General features: G+C 49.2%; 1 protein-coding gene across 3 annotated transcripts; it reads right to left on the bottom strand.

The window, feature by feature from the left end:
* Positions 1-1,727: 1,727 nt before the first annotated feature.
* CGN (cingulin) lies at positions 1,728-20,124 on the bottom strand (the record flags this gene model as incomplete). Of its 3 annotated transcripts, XM_079698587.1 has the most annotated exons (21): positions 1,728-1,869; positions 2,186-2,349; positions 2,739-2,847; positions 3,169-3,287; positions 3,398-3,481; positions 3,949-4,038; positions 5,058-5,219; positions 5,729-5,899; positions 6,912-7,169; positions 7,543-7,743; positions 8,092-8,298; positions 11,045-11,177; positions 11,431-11,579; positions 12,017-12,229; positions 12,569-12,701; positions 13,344-13,471; positions 15,166-15,255; positions 15,357-15,426; positions 15,580-15,680; positions 16,423-17,297; positions 20,039-20,124. In XM_079698587.1, the coding sequence occupies 20 exons, from the start codon at positions 17,281-17,283 to the stop codon at positions 1,728-1,730; spliced, it is 3,585 nt and encodes a 1,194-aa protein (XP_079554713.1). The 3 variants fall into 3 exon arrangements, with proteins under 3 accessions (XP_079554713.1, XP_079554711.1, XP_079554712.1); XM_079698585.1 differs by lacking the exon at positions 20,039-20,124 and having other exon boundaries at positions 6,912-7,165; positions 7,539-7,743; positions 16,423-17,265; XM_079698586.1 differs by lacking the exon at positions 20,039-20,124 and having other exon boundaries at positions 6,912-7,165; positions 7,539-7,743; positions 15,360-15,426; positions 16,423-17,265.
* Between the last annotated feature and the right edge of the window lie 140 nt (positions 20,125-20,264).

Below are 20,264 nucleotides of genomic sequence, written 5' to 3'. Positions count from 1 at the left end.
TCCCACGTAGGGACTGGGTCTCATGCCTGGTAAGAATGGATGGGTGTCTTTGCGCCTGGGAGGTGCATGCTTGGGCTATCCCTATGCCCCAAAGGAATAAAACCCATTTCTGGTCTGTCTCCTTTAACCCTCAGAGAAGGCATTTACTGGCCTTGCTATTCCCAAAAGTTTCCTTAGGAAAGAATGGAGCTGCTATAAACACTTCTCGGCTCCCTAAGTTCCATCTGATCTGTTGTAAAAGGCCTCTAAAAGTGAGGTGAAGAAAACCCCAGCTTCGTACAGTAAAATGGTTTCTTCATAAAATTTAGACCTCCAAATAAGTCAGGAAAAAGAATGAGAAGACAAGTCAAGGATTTCAGTATAGATATATAATTTTAATATTTAATTTAAAATAAATTCAATGCTGGATTGGATTGGGAGAGAATATATGATCTGCAGAATAAAGGAAAAATTTTTTAATCATGAAATTACACGTCATTGGTGAGAACAGGCTTCTCCCTCCTCTAGGCTTCTTACAGAGTCTGCTTAGAAAATAAGAGAGGTGAATCATCTCCCTTACCTCCTCCTACCAGAACATGGCTCTCCCCAAATCCCAAAGGAGGAATAAGTCCACCACTGCCTCTTCCCATTTCTACCAAGAGTCAGCCTCTAGCCCCTCTGTATCAGGTCCAAGCTCCTGAGATAATGAGGGTCCCTCAGTTCCCTACTGAGTTTGGGCACATCTGATCAGAGAAAGTTAAGGCCCTGGAGACCAAAACCTTTGCTTTTCAAACTTGCATAGACAGTTGTCAGGGTTCCCAGGTGCAACCATCTTATAAGCACATCCATAGTCACAGAGGGAGAGGAGGAAGGATGGAAACCCTGAGCAGAAGCAGCCCCACCACCTTATCACGGCCCTCCCAAAGTCCCTCTCACAGGGCCTCATAGGCAGGGAAGCCGGTAGGTCTCTCAACCAGTCATTGGGGCAGCAGGGAAGGCAGAAGGCCCCGGTTGAGGAAAGGGTGGTCCTTGGAGAGGTATGAATGTGCAGGTAATAAAAGGCAAGAAGAGCATCCTTATCTCCTCACCCCAGCTAAGGCACTGAGAAGAAAGAAGGAACATAGAAACGGTAAAGATGGGATGAGGAGGAGAAAGGGTCCCTTGGATCTTGGCCTGGGGAAGACAAAAAATACAGGAATGGAGACAGGTGGGGACTACCACATGGGCCCCATGACTGTGCAAAGAAGAGCCTCTGAGAAGTGGGTAGAGCCACGCCAGCATGTCCATTACCCATAATGTTCCCCTTACGCTGCTCCAGAACAGGAAGGAAAGGAGTTGCAGGAGTCAAGGGGGCAGAATCACATAGGGTATTTCCCTGAGCCTGGGGTTAAGGGCTAAAGAAATAAAGCTTTATATACATGGCAATTTCTATCCCTTCCTATCCTGCTCAATCCCCCTCAGCCTATACGCTGACGAACCTACTGCTGTGAGGGAGCAGAAGAGGGGGTCGGCACTTAAGGAGGGGGCTCAGTTGGCCTAAAATGCCCACTCCTCCAGAGAAAAGGGAAAGTCTGTCTACCGGCTTAGCGCTGATGCCTTTTTTATCACCTTCACTCACACCCCTCCCTGTCTTAGGTCTGAATAACTGGGTCCCCCACAGGGATGAGGAATCTGAGGCTGGGCAGAGCAGAGCAGGACTGGCCAGGATAGGCCTCAAGTGTGGTTCATGGGCCCTTGTGGACCACGAGCTAACAGGAGCTAGTCTGCAGGTTGCTCTCCGTAAGCAGTGAGGCGATGGAGGAAGGATCGTAGACACTGTCAAATTCCTCATCTGAGCTCAGCCCTTCATGTTGGAGAGTTGACTCAGCAGCTGAGCGGGAAGCTTTGCGCCTGAGTCAAAGAGGAATACTGGTCAGGGAAGGAGACAGAAAGATTTAAACAGCCTCCCTTTTCATGCCAAGGAGACTCCCAGTTCTCCTAAGGCCTAAAGCTACTCACAAGATTCCCCCACTAATTAGAGATATGGGGAGATGGGGTACAGGATGGGGGCTGAGATACTAAAAGACAGTCATACTGGCTTTCATCCAGGAATGAGTGCCTGCAAAGTCCCTTCTCAGAGATCCTCCTCCCCATCCAGTTCAGGAGAGCCCATTCCCTTATTGCTCTGCTATCCCGATGGAACAGGGGGCAGAAGAGCAGCCCGTACCAGGAGTCCTTCTCCAGGACTTTGATCCGGGCCTGGAGCTGTTCATTGACCTCATGCTGTTCCTCCAGCTCACGCTGGGCCTTCTTCCTCAGGCCATCCAGTCGCTCAATTTCCTCTTCGGCTTCATCCACCTGCCGCTTCAAAGCCTTCACCCTCAGGCTTAGCTAGGCAGGATACCAAGTCCCCACATTAGAAAAGGAGCTGCTACTACCGTGGCCTGGGATCCTCCCCTGCAGCAATCTTGACAAGGTATATACAGTTGCCCCTAGGAAAATGTTGAGACCACGGGCAAGTACCCTAACCTCTTAGGTTTGTCTTGGGGATTAAATAAGTTAATACATCACTTAGAAAGAGAGCCTAGCACATCCTAAGTACTCGATATCCATGCTTACTATGACTGCTCTAATCTAGTCCTTTCACTCTAGTCTCTCTGACCTTATAGAAGGAAAGTCTAAGTTTAGAAGACCTATGAGATGGGACCTCTCTTGGCCTTCAAGCAAATGCATAGTATATACTTGCCATATGGTTGCCTGGCCCTAGCTGCCATCCTTACCTGGTCTTTCTGGTCATTCACATGCTGTCGTTCATCATCAATCTGGATGGACAGCTCTTTAACTCTCCGCTCCAGTTTTCGGTTGGTGGACTGTAGAACTGTCTTCTCCCTAAAAGGGTGGGGTAGGGGGAAGTCTATGGCTGTTGTCATTTCTCAAGAAACTCCTACTTGGCCCCATACTGCCTCCAAGAACTCCAAGGGCTCAGCCACGAGCCCAACCATTAGACTGAGGAGGACCCAGGGCAGATCCAAAGAACCAGGTAGATAGATGTCATTCACATTTCAGAATTTCTGCAACTCTCTCTTTTCCCTATCAAGAGAAAAGGTCTCCCAAAAGATCAAGCCAGGTTGGCCATGTCTGAAGCAGAAGATGGAGGGACACCAGAGGAGAAAAGTCCAGAGGGAGAGAGAGAGGATGGGTTCACGTCACCTCTCTTCAGCCTGCAGCCGCTCCTGCAACTCCCGATTCTGGGACTCAAGCTGAGAGAGGCTGGCGCTGGGCTTCTGGAAGCCTTCTGAGCTGGCCAGCCGGCTCTTCAAGTCCTTGTTCTGAGAGGGACAGGAAGCATCCTTGGTTAGCACTCAACCTGCGATTGTTTCCATGGTCATTTTACCCGCCTCCTGAGGCCTATCCCCAAGACTCCCCCCCTCCCCCTCACCTGTCTCTCCAAGGAGATTTTGTCACACTCCAGGTCCTGCCGAGCAGACCTCTCCTGCATGAGCTCTGTCCTCAGCTGGTCCACCTAGTGGGGATGGGCCAGAGGAACCAGACTTAGGGAGGACTGATGATGACCAGCAAGTTGAATGAAGTGGGGCAGAGTAGCTGGAGGGTGCTCTCTGAATCCCCCAAATTTCCAGGCAACTAAGAAATCACAGCCTACTCAGATGGGAGGGGCCACAGAATTTAAACAGGGCCTCCTCAGTCTCACCAGGAACTAACGTCCCTTCTGAATGCAAGCAGCCCAGACTCAGATCCGCAGCCCAGGCCACCAGGATTCCTTCCTCCATTCAAACTCCCTGCTTCTTTCCACCTGAGGAAACCCGCCAACCCCTCCCGAAAGCAGATGAGACCCTGCAGTAGAGCCGGCCATGCACCGATTCTGCAGCCAGAACTCCATATATGAAAGATGGGAAGGTAGGGTTGTCTTTGAAAGGGCCAAGAGGTTCTGTCGTCGGGGTAGACACGGATAAGGCATAAGGAAGGGGTTACCTGGTCCCGACCACGATTCATCCGTTCCGTCAGCAGCTCTACAGTGCTCCTCTCCTCATCTAACTCCACCTCCAGCCGTGAGACTTTTTCCTGTGGCAGAGGGCCAACAGGTTAATTCTGCCCCAAATGCTGGACACCAGAACGCCAAACTCTGACCAGGAGCCTCTGAGACACCAGCCTCCACAGGTTCTTTTCTCTCCCACATCCCAGAACCCATTGGTCCCTGCCCCTGCCCAGAGCCACCACGGAGCTAGCGCCCTCTGCTGCCCAAGTGAGGCATCAAGGGAAAAGGGTGGGCCCGCTCTGACCTTGGTGTCTTGGCAGGATGACAAACCCCAGAATCTATTTCTCACTGGTGCAGCCCTATTTCCCAAATGGGAAAATACAGAGAAACCCAAGTGCCCAGGCCAAGGCTGAGATAAAGAGAGTCAGAAACTGAAGCATCAGGGTACAGATTGGGGAAGCAAATTAGAGTCAGGCAGTACCATGTAGAGGCTAAGGCAAGACTGCCTGGATATAAAAATCAGATCGACCGCTTCCTGGCAAAGGGGCCACGGACAAGTTGCTTAGCCTCTCTGTGTCTCAGTTTTCCTCATCTATAAAATGGGGAAAACAAGCCTACTCAGGCCATATGGTTATTCTCAGGATTAAATAATTCTTAAGTACCTGGCACACAGCACAATATGTAAATGTTTGCTGCTGCTGCTGCTGCTCTTATTACTGTTGTTGTTATTGCCAAATATAGCAAACTGAAGACCACTGTTGACTCTAAAGGGGAGAAGCCACTGCTCAGCTCCAGCCAACTGTTGCCATGCGGACAACTCAGGACTCAAAGCCCAGTGTTATTATATTTTCCAAATGTATAAGAAAAGCCAGAAATCCAAAATTTTATGTGACATCTATACGTTTCTAAACAGTGGCAATTAATTCAAAGTTGTTTACAACACTGCAGTCAAACAAAACCCATCAGCTGTCGGCTGCCAGTTTCCTATCCCAGAGGCTGGAGTGTCCTGGCTCTTTTCCCCACAGAAGTCCCACCTGTGCCAGGATCCAGACACCCTCACCTTCCCCATCCCACCCACCACCCATCACCCCCTAACTGTCCTCACCTCAAGGCCCTTGAGCTGACGGCTCCTGTCATCCTGGGAGCGTTTTTTGTTCTCTGCTTCTTGCTCCAGCCCCTGCAGTCTCTGGACCAGCAGCTCTTTGTCCAGCCGGGCAGAGTCCCGCTCAGCCTGGGATGCCTGCAGGCCCTGCCGCAGCCTCTGAGTCTGGTCAGAAGAGAAAAATGCAGCAGCTCAGATAAGGTAAGATGGAGCTTGAAGGGTGGGAGCAGTCCACCCCGTGGGGGAAAATTCTTCAACTCTGACATTCTTTAGAACTGCCAGAGCACGGTAATGATAAAAAGACTTGACTTTTAGCCCATATTCTTTATCGTCTTAAAATTCTCTACACAAGTTTAAATCACCTGAGGAGTTTTTAGACTACGGATCCTGGATCCAAGCCCCAGGGTTTATGGTTTAAGCGTACAGGAGGCATCTTGGGTGTTGAGATCTTAAAAATCTCCCCAGGTGACCCTAATGTGCATCAGAGTTTGAAAATCACTGCTGTGCAGACAGTGCATCCTCTACTGTCTCTGCCTACAGTGGACAACTCCCCCCACCCTCCCCCACCGAAGTGATTAGACCTAAACCCAGGTCTCAAGATCCCTTTGTCACAGGTTAAGAGGTAATGACCTTCAAACCAAGGATGTTGGGACTCCTGCCATTTAGGCTCCTACCTCATCCTGAAGCCGGCTTAGCCCTCCAGCGGTCTTCTCAGCCTCACTGGCCCACTCCTTGGCCTGGCGCTGGGCATCCGCCACCTCCCGCCGGGCCTTTTCCTTGTAATCCTCCAGCTGGGCCTGGAGCTGCTGTAGGGCTTGCTTAGAGTCATGCCCAATCTGCTCCAGCTGAGACACAGAGAAAAGAGATTTTTCAGCACTGCATCTCTTTAACGGATGCCTCTCTCCCTTCTCTGGGCCCAGACTCCCAAGACTCTCCCAGAGCCTCCTTCCTGCCAAAGTAGCCCTCTCTTGCTCTTTCCTGGACCTAGGTCCCTAGTATGGCTGAGAGTAATATATAGATTTCCTGGGTTCAAATCCTGGCTCTACCACTTATTAGCTGTGTGACCACAGGCAAGTTATTTACCCTCTCTGGGTCTCAGTTCCCCATCTGTAAAATGGGATAATAACAGTGCACCTACATCACAAGGTTGTTGTGAGAATTATGTTAATTAATTACGTAAAGTACTTACAACAGTGCCTGATACAAAGTAAACCTTAAATGACCATATTTCAGCAAACCCAAGATACCAATGATTATTACAAAGAAAAAGAAAAATTTGCCAATTGAACTATAACATACCATCAATTATAAGACACAAATCAATTTCAGAGACGATAAAATGTACATTTTAGAATTGATGAAATATATTAGGTGTTTGCTCCGGTTTTATAAATAAGCGATTAGGAGGAGAACCTTACCTGAAAAAAAGCAATTTATCTCCTTTTCTTCCTTTCTCCTTCCCTCCCCCAAATATAAAATTCTACCAATGAAAATTCCTGTTTTTAGGTCTTACAGACGTCTAAGGAGGGATTATAGGCCTTTTTCCTTCCCCTAAATATAAAACTCTACCAACGAAGATTCTTATGTTTAGGTCTTACAGACTTCTAAGAGGAACTCCAGGAGACATTCTCCAAGGATCAAGATCATAAAGGAATAGGATGTAGGGGGAGGTCAAGAACACTTGAGGGGAAGTAGGAAGGATGCTACTCTGCAGATATAGACTTGGCCTCCCCAACAATGAACTTGAGGAAGGCAAACACCACACGTTGTGACCCCACTCCCTCCCCTGTGCCCCCCCCAGGCAAGCTTCTGTATGAGCTGAGCCTCTTCCTGAGCCCAGGCCACCCCGTGCCCCACCTCCTTGTTCAGCCGGTCCACAGTCCTGTCCAGCAAGCACTTCTGCTCCTCCAGCTCAGCCTTGCTGCGCCGGAGCGCCTCCCGCTGCTTCCCCTCCTCCTCCAGGGCCCGGTTCAGAGCCTGCTGCTCCTGTCCCAGGCGGGCCAGCCCCCGCTGGGCCTCTTCCAGCCGTGCCTCCAGTGCCCGCTTGGCTGCTGCCAGGCTCCCCTCCTCTTCCTGAGCTGTGTTCAGGGCCTCCTCTAGCCGCTGTTTCTCTGCCTGGGAGTGGGGAAGGTGAGGGACCTTGGACTGAAGGGATGCAAAGCTTGGGCTCAAGCCATTTGGAGGTGAGTAGGTGGGAGGGAGGAGGAAGAGATGTTTATGAAAAAGGTGGGCAATGAAAACAGGCTCAGAGGAACCAGCAAAGATCAGAGAACATGCGAAGAGTGGGAAATGGACAAAAATACCAGTGCAAAGGCTGAGACATTCACACTAAAGCACACTCCAGGAAATAAACCCGAGGTTAACAGAGGACTAGGGAGGCAAACAGAAGCACGCTACAGGCAAAATCAAAATGATGGCTGAGTATTTAGCCAGGGATGAGAGGAGAGAAGGCCAGGAGGAAGCCAACAATGTCAGCAAAAGCACTGACCTCTAACCGCTGCACCTTGTCCCGAAGCCGAGCCTCCGCCACTTCCCCACCCTCCGCCAAGCCTCGTGCCTCCTTCAGCTGCTGCTCCAGACCCAGGATGCGCCTTCGGAATTCATCATTTTCCTCCTGGGTCTCCCGAAGCGTCGTTTCCACTGCTGTCCGACGCTGCCCCAGCACTGCCACTTCTGCCTCTGCTGCCATCTGAGCCTGAGGCCAGTTCAGGGAGAGGTGGCTCAGACCCCAGGGCTCAAGGTCATTGGCGACTCCCAGGAAAGCCACCCAAAAGAGAGCTCACACGAACCCAGGTGTGAAGAGGGGTAGTGCCACCAGCCAGAGGCTTCCCTGAGAATCCCACCCCTACAGAGATGCAATGGGTGTCACCAGGTACAGCCCAACCTCCCCCTGCCACATCCTGGCTACTTTTAACCACACACCTAGGACCAAGGTATTTGGTCTATACATACCCATGATAGGTAATTTTCCACGCCCTCTGGCTCCTCAGCCCTCCAGACCCCTCAGCCTCCACCTCCTAAGCCCTGTGCCCACTCCCCTTGCCTTGGAAGCCTCTTCACAATCTTGTCTCAGTTGCTGGAGGGTCTTTTGTAGCTGGAGGTTCTGCTGTTCCAGCCCCCGGCCTCGTTCAGCCTCTACCCTCAGCTGCTTCTCCAACTCCCGCTCCCGGTGTCGCCCAGTCACCTCCTGGCTCTGTTGCTCTGCCTGCACCTCCTTAAGTTCCTCCTGTGTCCGGCGCAGCTCCTAGAAGGGAAGGGAAATGGTGACAGGGCAGAGAGAGCCAGCCTGGGATAACAGAAAGTGGAGAAACTGAAACTCTCATACACTGCTGGTAAGAATGTGAAATGGTATGGCCACTTTGGAAAACAATTTGGCAATGTCTCAGAAAGTTAACCATAAAGTTACCATATGACCCAGCAATTCCACTCCTAGGCATATACCCAAGAGAACTGTATAAACATATGTTCACAAAAAACTTGTAAGTGAATGTTCATAGCAACATTATTCATTACAGCTAAATACAGAAATGACCCAAATGTCCATCAACTGATGAACAGATTAAAATGTGGTATATCCATGTAGTGGAATATTATTCAGCCATAAAAAGTAATGAAGTACTGATACTTGCTACAACATGGATAAACCTTGAAAAACATTATGCTAGGTGAAAGAAGCCAAACGTGAAAGGCCACATATTATAGGAGTCCAATTATATGAAATGTCCAGAATAGGCAAATCCATAGAGAGAGAAAGTAGATTAGTGGCTGCCAGGAGTGGGGAGGGTGACTGCTAATGGATACGGGGTTCTTTTTTGGGGTGATGAAAATGTTCTATAATTAGATAGTGGTGATGGTGTTGGTTGTACAACTCTGTGAGTGTACAAAACCCCACTAAATTGTATACTTTAAAAGGGTGAATTTTATGGTATGTGAACTAAATCTCCATTAAAAAAAATTACATGGAGTGAGAACAGATGAGGGTATGCATAAAACAGGATTGGCTATTTTTTTTAAATGTTGAAAACCAAAATATGTGACACAATAAATATTGGTGCTGCTCTGATTTCTTTCTTAAAAAATCAAAATACGATTTCTCATTCTAATTCTTTATCTATTAGCTACTTCTGAAATTCAGAAAGTATAATTAGGCTGAAAGGTTATATGTATATAGTGAGTCTTCAGTATAAGACACTAACGTACTCATTACAAAGAAAAAGAGGGGGGGCTTCCCTGGTGGCGCAGTGGTTGGGAATCTGCCTGCCAATGCAGGGGACTCGGGTTCGAGCCCTGGTCTGGGAAGATCCCACATGCCAACAGAGCGGCTAGGCCCATGTGCCACAACTACTGAGCCTGTGAGCCACAACTATGAAGCCCGTGCGCCTAGAGCCCGTGCTCTGCAACAAGAGAAGCCACTGCAGTGAGAAGCCCGTGCACTGCAACGAAAACCCAATGCCTCCAATAAATAGATAAATAAATAAATAAATTTATTTAAAAAAAAAAAAAAAAAAAGAAAAACAGGGGACTTCCCTGGCAGTCCAGCAGTTGGGACTCCACGCTTCCACCACAGGGGGTGAGGGTTCGATCCTTGGTCGGGGAACTAGGATCCCACATGAGGTGCGATGAAGCCAAAAATAAATAAATTTTTAAAAAAAATTTTAAATAAAGAAAAAATAGAAAAAGAAAAATAGCACAGTGTATGGTCTACAGTGGACTGGGTTAGTCTATTTTCCTAATGTATATCTTATTGATTGATTAAATACTTAATAAAATTAGCTTAATATATGAGATAAATGAAACACTAGTTATTACTTTTTGCTTTTTAGCTTTACCCAGCATAATAAGTCAACTGAGATTGTCCAGAGGAATGTCCAAGTTCACTATGTCAGCTAATATAGTTAACAGACTTCAGACTATCCTTGATATTTGTTAACTTAAAAACAGTATAGTAAAAATTAGGAGTACTTTTGATTTCACAACCACCAAAGTATGTTTGGTTAACATTTATTATCTTTTTCTCCACCAAATATTTTGCATAAGCTCAGGCTTTTATTTATCTGGAAAATCATCATTCAGAGCTATATTTCTTTACTCATTTAAAAATATGATTACCTTGATTACAATTAGGTAGTCTTAGAGTAAAAGCATGACAAACAAGAATTGATTAATTAATACTTGTTAACTGAGCACCTACTACATATCCAGCATAGCAAATGGAAGAATATAAACCCAGAAGGAGTCTCAGGAGGCCACAAATGCCAGTTCCCTATAATTAATGAAATCATTTTCTAATTTTCAAATCATCTGAAATAATTCATTGTTTTCTTGTCCTTCATAAACTGATACCAGGAATATGAAGAAATTATTTATGTGTTCACTTCAATTTTATGACCTTATTATTCATAAAATATCCATGCATAATAAAACATTTAGCTACCTGTGTCTAGATTCTATACTCTCTAAGCAGCCTTCAAATTACAATTTGGCTTCCCATATAGGTCAGCTGGCCATGCCACTGCAAGTGTTCCATGTGACAACACTACTCACTACACCACTCGTTTTAAGTTAATAAACTGGCATTCTAACTGTAAATGTTTGTTTCGTAAGTGTAGTTAATGAGTCCCCTCTGAGAGACAGAGCAACTCTTGCTATGCTGACCAAATTAGGTCTCCAAGCTTGCAAAAATGACCCTGGAGTTTCACAAATACACCTCAATGCTGCTACCCATGAGGCCTCTTGGGAGGTAGCCAGCAGCCTCTGGCTATAACCCAACCTGGCCATTGAGAGCCCTTTCCATTAGAAACTTCTATACTGAATGAGGAGACCAGTCCTGCTAGAGTGTGTGCTGGGAAGAGATAAGGCTGAGCAGGCAGGATGAAGCCTGAAAACCAAGCACACGGGAGACAGCCACACAAGTGTGGAGGCCCTCGTGGATAGGTAAGGCAGATGCCCATCCCCCCAACCTGCCCTATTGCCCCCCAACTCCCAAGTACCTTCTTGAGCTCCTCCACCTGGCGAGTATCTCCAGCACCAGCCCGGGCCTGCCCTAATTCCCTCTGCAAGACCTCTATCTTCTCCCCAAGTTCCTCTTCCATCTCCTCCTTCTCCATCCGCAGCTGCAGGAGTCTGAGCCCAGAAAGGTGAAACGAAAGGGAAAGGGAACAGGGTGAGGCCGCCTGCCTGGGAGAGGTGAGCAGGGCAATGACAATGAAAACCACCTCCCTGGAGGCAGGACACTGGGCACCCACCCTCAGGAGGGCGGAAGGTGGGGATGGAGAAGGGCAGTTTGAGAAATGGGAAAGGAAGGAGCACAGCACTGGCAGAAAAGAGGGGGAATATAAGAACCATGGATAAGCACCCTGGGGGGCAGTGTCCTTACTCTTGCTTGGTGGCTCTAAGTTCCTCCTTGTTCTTCTGAAACAAGTTCTGCCAATGCCCTGTCTCCTCCGAGGTCTCCTCCAGCTCCCTCTGCAGCCCCCGCACCAGGACTGACATCTTCTGCCTCTCAGCCTCCAATGCTGCGTGATCCTAGGGAAGGGGAGAGTCAGGGGCCAGGAGGCTCGGAGGGAAGAGCTCACTCCAAACCAAAGTGTGAGTGTGTAGAAGGGGAGGCTCAGGTCCAGGCACCATGCCCACTGCACACCCTGACACCCGGGGCACCTGGTGCAATGCTAGCAGAAGGCTCTCTTCCCAAGACACAGTCTGCCCCTCTGTCATCTACAGGAAGCCTCCCCCAGTTATTTCCCCATGGGGCTTCGGTCACACATCCTCGTGGGACTTCTGGCCTGCACTCCTTCCCTCTGCCCTTGTAGGTTTCCTGAGCAAGGTTTTCATTACATCTCACATGTGTCTTTTAGGGGGAGTTCCGGTTATGACCATGAAAAAAATCACCAAATACCAAGACCTCAAGGCAGCCCCCTTCCCTGGGGGTGCTCTCTTTTCCCAGCCCTGCTCCTGTCACGTGCCTGGGTTGCATCCTGCACACTCCGGCGAAGCTGCTCTGCGTCCCGCTGGTACTGCTGCCGCATGTGCTCTACCTCCTGGTCACGGGAGGCCACCTCCTCCTTCAGGGCGCCCTTCAGTGCTGTCAGCTCCCGCTCCCGCAGCCTCAGCTGCTCCTCTACCCGCTGCTTCCCCTCTAAGACCTCTTCCAGAAGCTCCCGGGTCTCTACCAGGTCCTGGGGAAAGTGAAGGTGGAAGTACAGAGGCGACCATATTAGGATCCACCTGTCCATTCATTCATCCAGTCAATCAAAAATATTTATTGAGCACCTCCTATCTGTTAGGCATGGTACCAGGTGCTCTCTGCCCTCTAAGATGCCCTGTGAGGATAAAGGAAATCTACCATTCTGGGCTCTAGTGCCACGCCGCCACTGAGTCGGCCTGAAAGCACCCTAAGGGATACCTGTAATCAGCTACCTACTCCCCATACTTTAGGGAAACTGCAGATGAGCAGACTTGAGGATGCTCTAGCTGAAAGGAAGCAGAGGCTAAGGTACCCCAATCCTACTCCCTACCTTCATCAGCACCTCTTTAGCAGGCTCAGGACCCTGGGCCTGTTTCAGCTTGTCCTGCAGCTCCATCACCTGCATCTCCAGCCCATGCCGTACCCTTTCACCCTGGTCCAGGAGGAGCTTCATGTTCTGGAGCCTAATAATTAATTATAGACAACAGTATTGAGCGCTATGTGTAAGGCCGTTTTCTAAACACTTTACTTATATTAGTTCCTATAAACCTCCTTCAAGTCTTTGTTCAAATCTTAACAAGGCCTCCCCTGACTACTTTGTTTAATATTGCAACCTGCCCCCCTACAACCCAGCCCTCCTGATCTGCTTTAGCCTATTCTACTTACCACCTTCTCATATGTAATACGTTTACTTATACAATATGTTGTTTACTGTCTGTGCCCCCTCACTAGAAGCTATGCTTCATCTTTATGGTTCACTGATGAACCCCAGGAATCTAGATCAGTGCCTACTACACAGTACTCGTTGCAAAAACTTCTGCTACATGAATGATTAAATCCTCACAACAATCCTGTGAGGTAGGTACCATTATTAATCCCATTTTACAGATTAAGTACCTGATGCACAGAGGCAAATCCAGGGAGCCTAACTCATGTGCTATTAGCATTACTGATAGAGAAGGTAAAGAGAAAGGTCCTGTCTTTAACCTTCTCTGTTGGCCCCTTTCAGCTTCTGGAGATTTCCCTGTCTCCCCCAGCCCTGGGGGAGCCTCTAACTCTGGCTGAGGCCCTCATGCAGCCCTGCGAGCACCATCAGCTGCACTCACTCCTTGGTGCTCTGCTGGGCTTCCCCATTCCTCCTCTCCAGCAGCTCCTGCAGTCGGCTGCACTCTTCTGCCTTCTCCTCTAGCTGCCGCTCCAGCCCAACACGGAATGGCTCTAGCTTCTGCCGTTTCTGGAAAGGGAAAAGAGAGTAAAACAGGTGGAGAGTAGGGAAAGCCTCTCAGAAGGACCAGGGATAATGGGAATACCTAACATCTATTGACACTCACTATGTGACAGGCACTGTACTAGGGACCTTATGTATATTATCTGCATTTAATCCTCATAACAAGCCTCGGTACTTGTAATGGTTTAAAATATGTCCACAAATTATTTGACATTTCTTTCAAAAGGTGAAGCCTCTCTCCTTGAGTATAGGCTGGACTTAATATAGGCTCCCCTTGAGTACAGGCTGTCTCTTCTAACAAATAGAAAAAGGGGGAAGTGATGTGTAGCTTCTGAGACTAGGTCAGAAAAAGGCATTGCAGCTTCCTCCTTACCTTCTCTCTTCGATCACTCACTCTGGGGGAAGGTAGCTACCATATTGTGAGGACACTCAAGCAGCACTATGAAGAGGTCCACATAGCAAGGAACTGAGACCTCCAACTAACAACCGTTGAGTAAGCCACTTTAGAAGTAAATCCTCCAACACCTGTCAAGTCTTCTAATGATTACAGCCCCAGCCAATACCTTGACTGGAAGCTCATCACAGACCCTGAGCCACAACTACCCAGTTAAGTGGCTCCCAGATCCTGGGCACTCAGATACTGGGTGATGTTTGTTTTGAGGTAATTTGTTACACAGCAAGAGATAACTAACACAGCACAATTATTATCCTCACATTACAGTTAAGGAAACAGAGGCTTAGAACATTTAAAGAATTTGCCCAAGGTCAGTTACATAGCCAACAAGTAAGAGTACCAGGATTTGAATTCAGCTTGACTCCACAGCCCACCGCTCAACCAGTACATGACCCTGCTTTTCAGGAAACAAGGGGAGTTACAATCTAACACTTACTGAGCACCACCTATATACAAGGCAATAATGTGACAGGTGCAAGCAGTATAAAAAAAGAGGAGTGGGCGGCTTCCCTGGTGGCGCAGTGGTTGAGAGTCCGCCTGCCGATGCAGGGGACACGGGTTCGTGCCCCGGTCTGGGAAGATCCCACATGCCGCGGAGCGGCTGGGTCCGTGAGCCATGGCCGCTGAGCCTGTGCGTCCGGAGTCTGTGCTCCGCAGTGGGAGAAGCCACAGCGGTGAGAGGCCCGCGTACCGCAAAAAAAAAAAAAAAAAAAAGAGGAGTACGTAGGCTTGAGCATAAGACTCACCTGAATTTTAACACTCCTCCTCTACAACTTACCACCTTGAGCGATTCACTTAATCTTTCTGATCTTCAACTCTCTCATCATACAAGGGTCAAGGATGCCTATTTTACAGGGTCACTGTAATTATTACATATTACTCGGGATAGTAGCTACTACAAAAATTAAACTCAATAAATGACAGCTACTATTACTGCCATCATTACTATGATGATGCCAAGAACTGAGATAAATAATTTACTTAAGATTTATACAGCCACAGTGAGTGGCAGAGCTAGGACAGGAACTTCCAAAGGAAATGGAATGAAAAGTAGTTAGACCCCTGATGAATGTGCTCTTCCTCTCCAAGCTCCAGAGAACCCCAGAAGTCCTTCCTGGGACTAGCACATACTCTTGTCTCACAGGACACACAAGTGCTCATTCCATTGCTTGGAAGGGCCAGCCCAGGCCAAGGTTCTTTCCCCCTGTGGCCCTTCATCCCTTCTGCACCTCTAATCTCTCCTCACCTTCACTTCTTCATCCAGCTTTTTCTGTAGCTCCTCCACTTTTTGGGTGAGTTCGCCCTGCCCTGCCGTAGTGGAACCAGAAGAAGCCATCTGCCAGAGACACGGGGGGAAGGAAGCGAGTCCACATCCAGATCCCAAGGCCCACAAGGCCCTAACCCTGCCCCCCGCCCCACTGTGAGAAGGCCACTCACCACCAGAGGCTGCATCTGCTCCAGCACCAAACTGACCTTCCTCCTCACAGAGGTTTCACTTTCTGAGCTTCTGGAGGATAAAAGGACAGATGCAAAGGTTAGGGGAGGAAAGGGGTAGCAGAGATGAGGGAAGGAAGGGTTAAGAGCAGGGAAGATGGGGAACAAAGCTACAAGGAAAAGAAGGGAGGTGTGTGACTCTGCTATTGGGAGGGTCCCCACTCACCCCTCTCTCAGGACGCCGTAGATGGTGGCCTTCACGTGGTCCACACCGCCTGGTGGGACTGCCTCCTGCTGGTCTCGGAGAAGGTCTGGAGTTGATTTGAACTACAAAAACAGTAAACCCAGAGAAATAGGAAGACTACAAAGATTACGCCAGAAGCGTGTGTGGGGTTCAGATGGAAGAGACGTGGCAGTTGGGAGACGAGGCCCTTCAAGCACGACGAACAAGCCTGAAGTGGGGTAAAGAGGCAACACCTCTGAGGCCGGAGCAACAGGCCAGGAAGGGGTCCAAGCCGGGTACACCTCTCACTATCGCTGCAAACCAGATTTTGCTCGACAAACAGATCTTGACCAGTTGTGAGCTGTGTCACAGGTTATTTGTCACTAATGGCAGTTAATGTACTAGAATTTGTGAATGATTTACTTTTAGAATGGGCTTAACTTTGTCTCAGAGTAAAGTCACTCCCCCACTCACTCGCATTCCTGAGTGGGAGACAAAGCGGGGAGTTTTGGCACCAGGGAGCCACTCGTATCCTCCAAGCCTGCCTCACATTTGCTGCAGACCTAGCAAATGCTGGTGACTGAGGCACAGTTAATGGTCGGGCAATGACAAGTAACTCACCATGCTTGTGAATGGTGATTTCATAGTTACTTCCACTTCCTTTAGAATTTTGCCCATGGAAGTGTCTTGTACATATGAATACCATCTCTTAAGTAGATGGACAAAGTGGAGGACAAAAAGTAGACTTTCTGCCATAGGTCATTTGAATCAACATGGAGACCCACGTAGGTCAGGGCTGATGAGAAGGGGCCAGGGCTTGGAAGCCACAGAGGGGTGAGGTCTGACCTGTAGCATGCAAGGGTCCTGTGCTCTCCCCCGTGGCTCCTCAAAACTCTGAAGGACCCAGTCCTGGGTCTGACGGGAACGGCTAAAGCCACCAAGACAGCTCTGGGCTGACTGTTTCAAGCTGCCCACGTGCTGGTCATGCTTTGTGCTAGGGGTCCAGCGGTTGGGGGACCAGCGCTCCCGTTCCTCAGCGGTGTCCCGTGGGAGCCGGTTGTCCAGGCTCTGGCTCCGCTTGCGCTGTTCAGGGGGCAGCATCCGCGTGCGGCGGCCAGTCCGGCCCCGGGCCTGGCCCCCATGGTGACTGTCAAACTTGTTGATGAGGGAGTCCACTGAAGACAGGGGGGCAGTGTCAATGGTGCTGCCCGGGTAGGCTCCTTGGGGGGCTAGCTCCAGCAGGCTGGTGCTCCTGTTGCTTGGACCCATAGGGGCAGGGCCTGTCAGTGAGGCCTGGGACTGGGAGCGCAGTAGCCTTCCATTCCAGTGGGCCCTGGGCTCCTCATCAGATGTGCTTCCCTGCGAGGGGGCAGGAAACTCCTTGGCCTGAGAGTAGGGGCTCTCGGGAAGTTCCGAGTCGGAGCTCAGAGCTCCTGGGGCCCCTCGGTTGTTGGCCCCCTTGATCTGGACTCCAAAGGAGTCGCCACCTTTCTCTCCACTGTTGAGCACCACGAAGGGCTGCCCAGCGATGCCCTGCACACGCACGGCAACCCCATAGGTATTGGCTCTTGCATCCTTAGCTGGGCGTCGTCCACCACGATGTAGGGTGCCCATCTCTGCATCAAACCCTGGCTCTGTGATGAAGCGAATCTGGACTCCGTGGTCTACAGGGCCCCGGGGCTCAGCCATGGTGGACACCTGCTCCATGGGTGGGAGGGGTCCTAGAAGATGAAGAGTTTAAGCTGAGAGACTAGAAGCAGAAACCCAGAAACCTCCACTTGCTCAGCTTTTGTGAGGCTGATTGCCCTGCCAATCCCTTCTACATAAAATAGTGGTTCTCATACTTTATCTGAGCAGCAGAATCACCTGAAGGACCAGTTAAAACAGACTGCTGGACCCTGCCCCCAGAGTTTCAGATTCAGTAGGTAGCCCCAAACTGAGGATTTACAGTTCTAACAAGTTCCCAGGTGGTGCTGATGCTGCTGGTCCAGATTCCACATTCTGAGACCCACTGACCCAGAAGAACCCATTTCCTCTAATACAGTCCTGGGGAGCTTGGTTTTGTCAAGAGTTTAAAGATTTTTCTTGATCTTCACACGTACACATATAGCACTACCATGTGCTTCTCCCATCCCCAGGGAAGGGAGAACCGAAGCCCCACCTGCAGACACCTCCAACCCAATGGAGAATAGGGGCCTCCAATCCCAGAGCTCATTCAAATACAGAAGACCCCAAGATATGTCATCCCATTTCTGGGAGGATACTCAAAGAAACCAATAGCAGTGATGCATCAGGGTTGGGGGAACTGAGGGCTGGGGACAGGGATGGGAGAATGACTGGCTTTCTATTATATATCTTTTTGTCCCTTTTGAATCTGGAACCATGTACTACCTATTCAAGAAAAGTTTAAGTAACATTTAAGAGTACCAGTCCAGGAGTTAGTTCCCTGGCGGTCCAGTGGTGGAACTTGGTGCTCTCACTGCCAAGGCCTGGGTTCCATCCCTGGTCAGGGAACTGAGATCCCACAAGCTGCATGGTGCAGCCAAAAAAAAAAAAAAAAAGAGTATCAGGCCCCAGGACAGGCAGACTTGTCCCATCTGAGGGCCAGAGCCAAGACCACCTACAGGCTAGCTCCCTGGGTCCACATTGCCTAAGCTCAGAGTCAGCAAATGGAATGTGTTCCAGGTATTGCTTATTGCTCTGGCTCCAGGAACTTGCAGGGAGAGGTTCTCCTCTAAGCAAATAAAAATCCAGCTTCCCCACCCCTTCTGCTAACCTCCACCAGGGCCTAGCACCAAACTGGAGGAGGAGCCTCTGATGTGCCAGAGACACAAACATACCCAGCTCAACCTCCCAGTGGAGCTCTGGGCCAAGGAAACTTGGCAAGGCCCCTTTCAGGGACTGTAGAAGTGCCAGGAAGCTCAGGAACCCAGGAGGGGTGGGGAAGGGAGGGGCGGAGCTCCAGGTGAGAAAGGAATTGGAGGAAGAGCATTCCTAGTAGCATTCCCAACCCCTCCCCTACAGAGGAAGATACAGGGGGGAGGAACTCCTTATCAGCAATGGTTCTTCACCTTTTTTGGTGTCTGAGAAAATGATGAAAGCAATGCACCCTTCCCCCCAGAAGACAGCCCACCCAAACTTTTACCACAGAATCTCAAGAGGTCCTTAAGGCCCACCCATGAACCCAAGGACCCGATCCTTCCACTATGCAGACACTGGGGAGGACTTTAACCAACCACTGACTCAGATACCCCAGAAAGCAGTATTTTTAGTTGGCAGGGCCCTATGTTGGAATTCAAGTAAGAAATGGGACCAGAAAAGAAGCTACAAGGCAAAGGGGTAAGTTCTCCAAGCCACTCATCCAATAGAAAAGGCACTGGACTACAGTCAGGATCTGGCTTGGAATCCCAGCTTCTGACCTTCACTTGATGTATATGACCTTGGGCAAATCACAACTTTTCCCAGCCTGTTTCCTCATCTGTAAAATGGGTATAATAATACCTCATGAGGTAATTACCTGTGAGAATTAGATAATAACAATTATGTGGGTATACAACTGTAAAAATGTATCATGTTATACACTTAAGATTTTTGCACTTTATTTACTTAGGTTCTACTTCAATAAAAAGAGAGAAAATGTCAAGATATTAAACATGAATGCACCTAGCAGCATAAGCCTGTCACAAAGCTGACAACAAATGTTATCCTGCACATATGCTGCTCCTTTCAACAGGACCTTCCTGGCTTCACCTGGCTTACAGAAAGATGTCACTTCCTAGAGAAGCCTCCTTGACCATTCCTTCCCACAAACTAGATCAGATTCACATTATACACTCTATAGTTGGCCTTCAGTGAGTGTGCCTCAGTTTATTTATATATTTATCAGAGTGATAATTTGTTTCCTATCTGTCTCCCTCCTCCTGGAGGGAAAAAAAAACATTGCTCTCAGCTGACTCCTGTGTCCCCAGGGCCTGGCAGATGGTAGATGTCAATATATATCTATTAAAAGTTGTATCCCAAACCAAGGCAGAGTCAACACAGCAGTGGGGAGATTTCCCAAGGATCCTGCACAGCCATTTCTTGTTTGTCCTAGTAACAGGACCTCTTCCTGGCCTGGACTCCCTGTCCTATTCAGTCATAATTTTGGAACCAGATGTGCCTAGAAGTCACATGATTTATTCATGATGCAGCTCTACCCTGACAGTACATCTACTGATCTTCCAGATCCAGGTCAAGAAGTTCCCAGCCTAGTCCCAGAGAGTGCATAGCCCTCGCCCGCCCAAGAGCACCAAGCTGCTCAGAGGCGGCACCAAGTGTACCCCTAGGTCCCAGTGACTCCCTAACCTCAACCCTCTTCAGTCCCAGGACATGTGGGTCAAGGGCCAGGAGGGCTAAAGGGATCTTTGGGGTGGGTCAGAAAGCAGGGCTCTAAATGATTCAACATGGAAAACCCGAAACCTATCCGCCTTCAGTTACAGAGGACAGCGGGGCGGGGCCAGGGGAGCAAGGCAGCTCCAAGGCCTTTCGTAAGCCCCAGAGGCAGGTAAATAGTGATCTAGAGCCAGGCAACAGGGAGCCCTGAGCCTTTCCTCTCACCAGATGCCTGACCCTGCTTTTCCCACCAACTGTACTCTGGGAAGAGACTAGGCCACAGGTTAATTCAGCGTCATCTGTCTGCTTCTGTCATT

This window comes from Hyperoodon ampullatus (genome assembly GCF_949752795.1).
Source record: "Hyperoodon ampullatus genome assembly, chromosome: 2".
Taxonomy (NCBI): domain Eukaryota; kingdom Metazoa; phylum Chordata; class Mammalia; order Artiodactyla; family Ziphiidae; genus Hyperoodon; species Hyperoodon ampullatus.
Note: the sequence above shows the minus strand (reverse complement) of the source record. Positions and strands in the feature narration are given on the sequence as shown.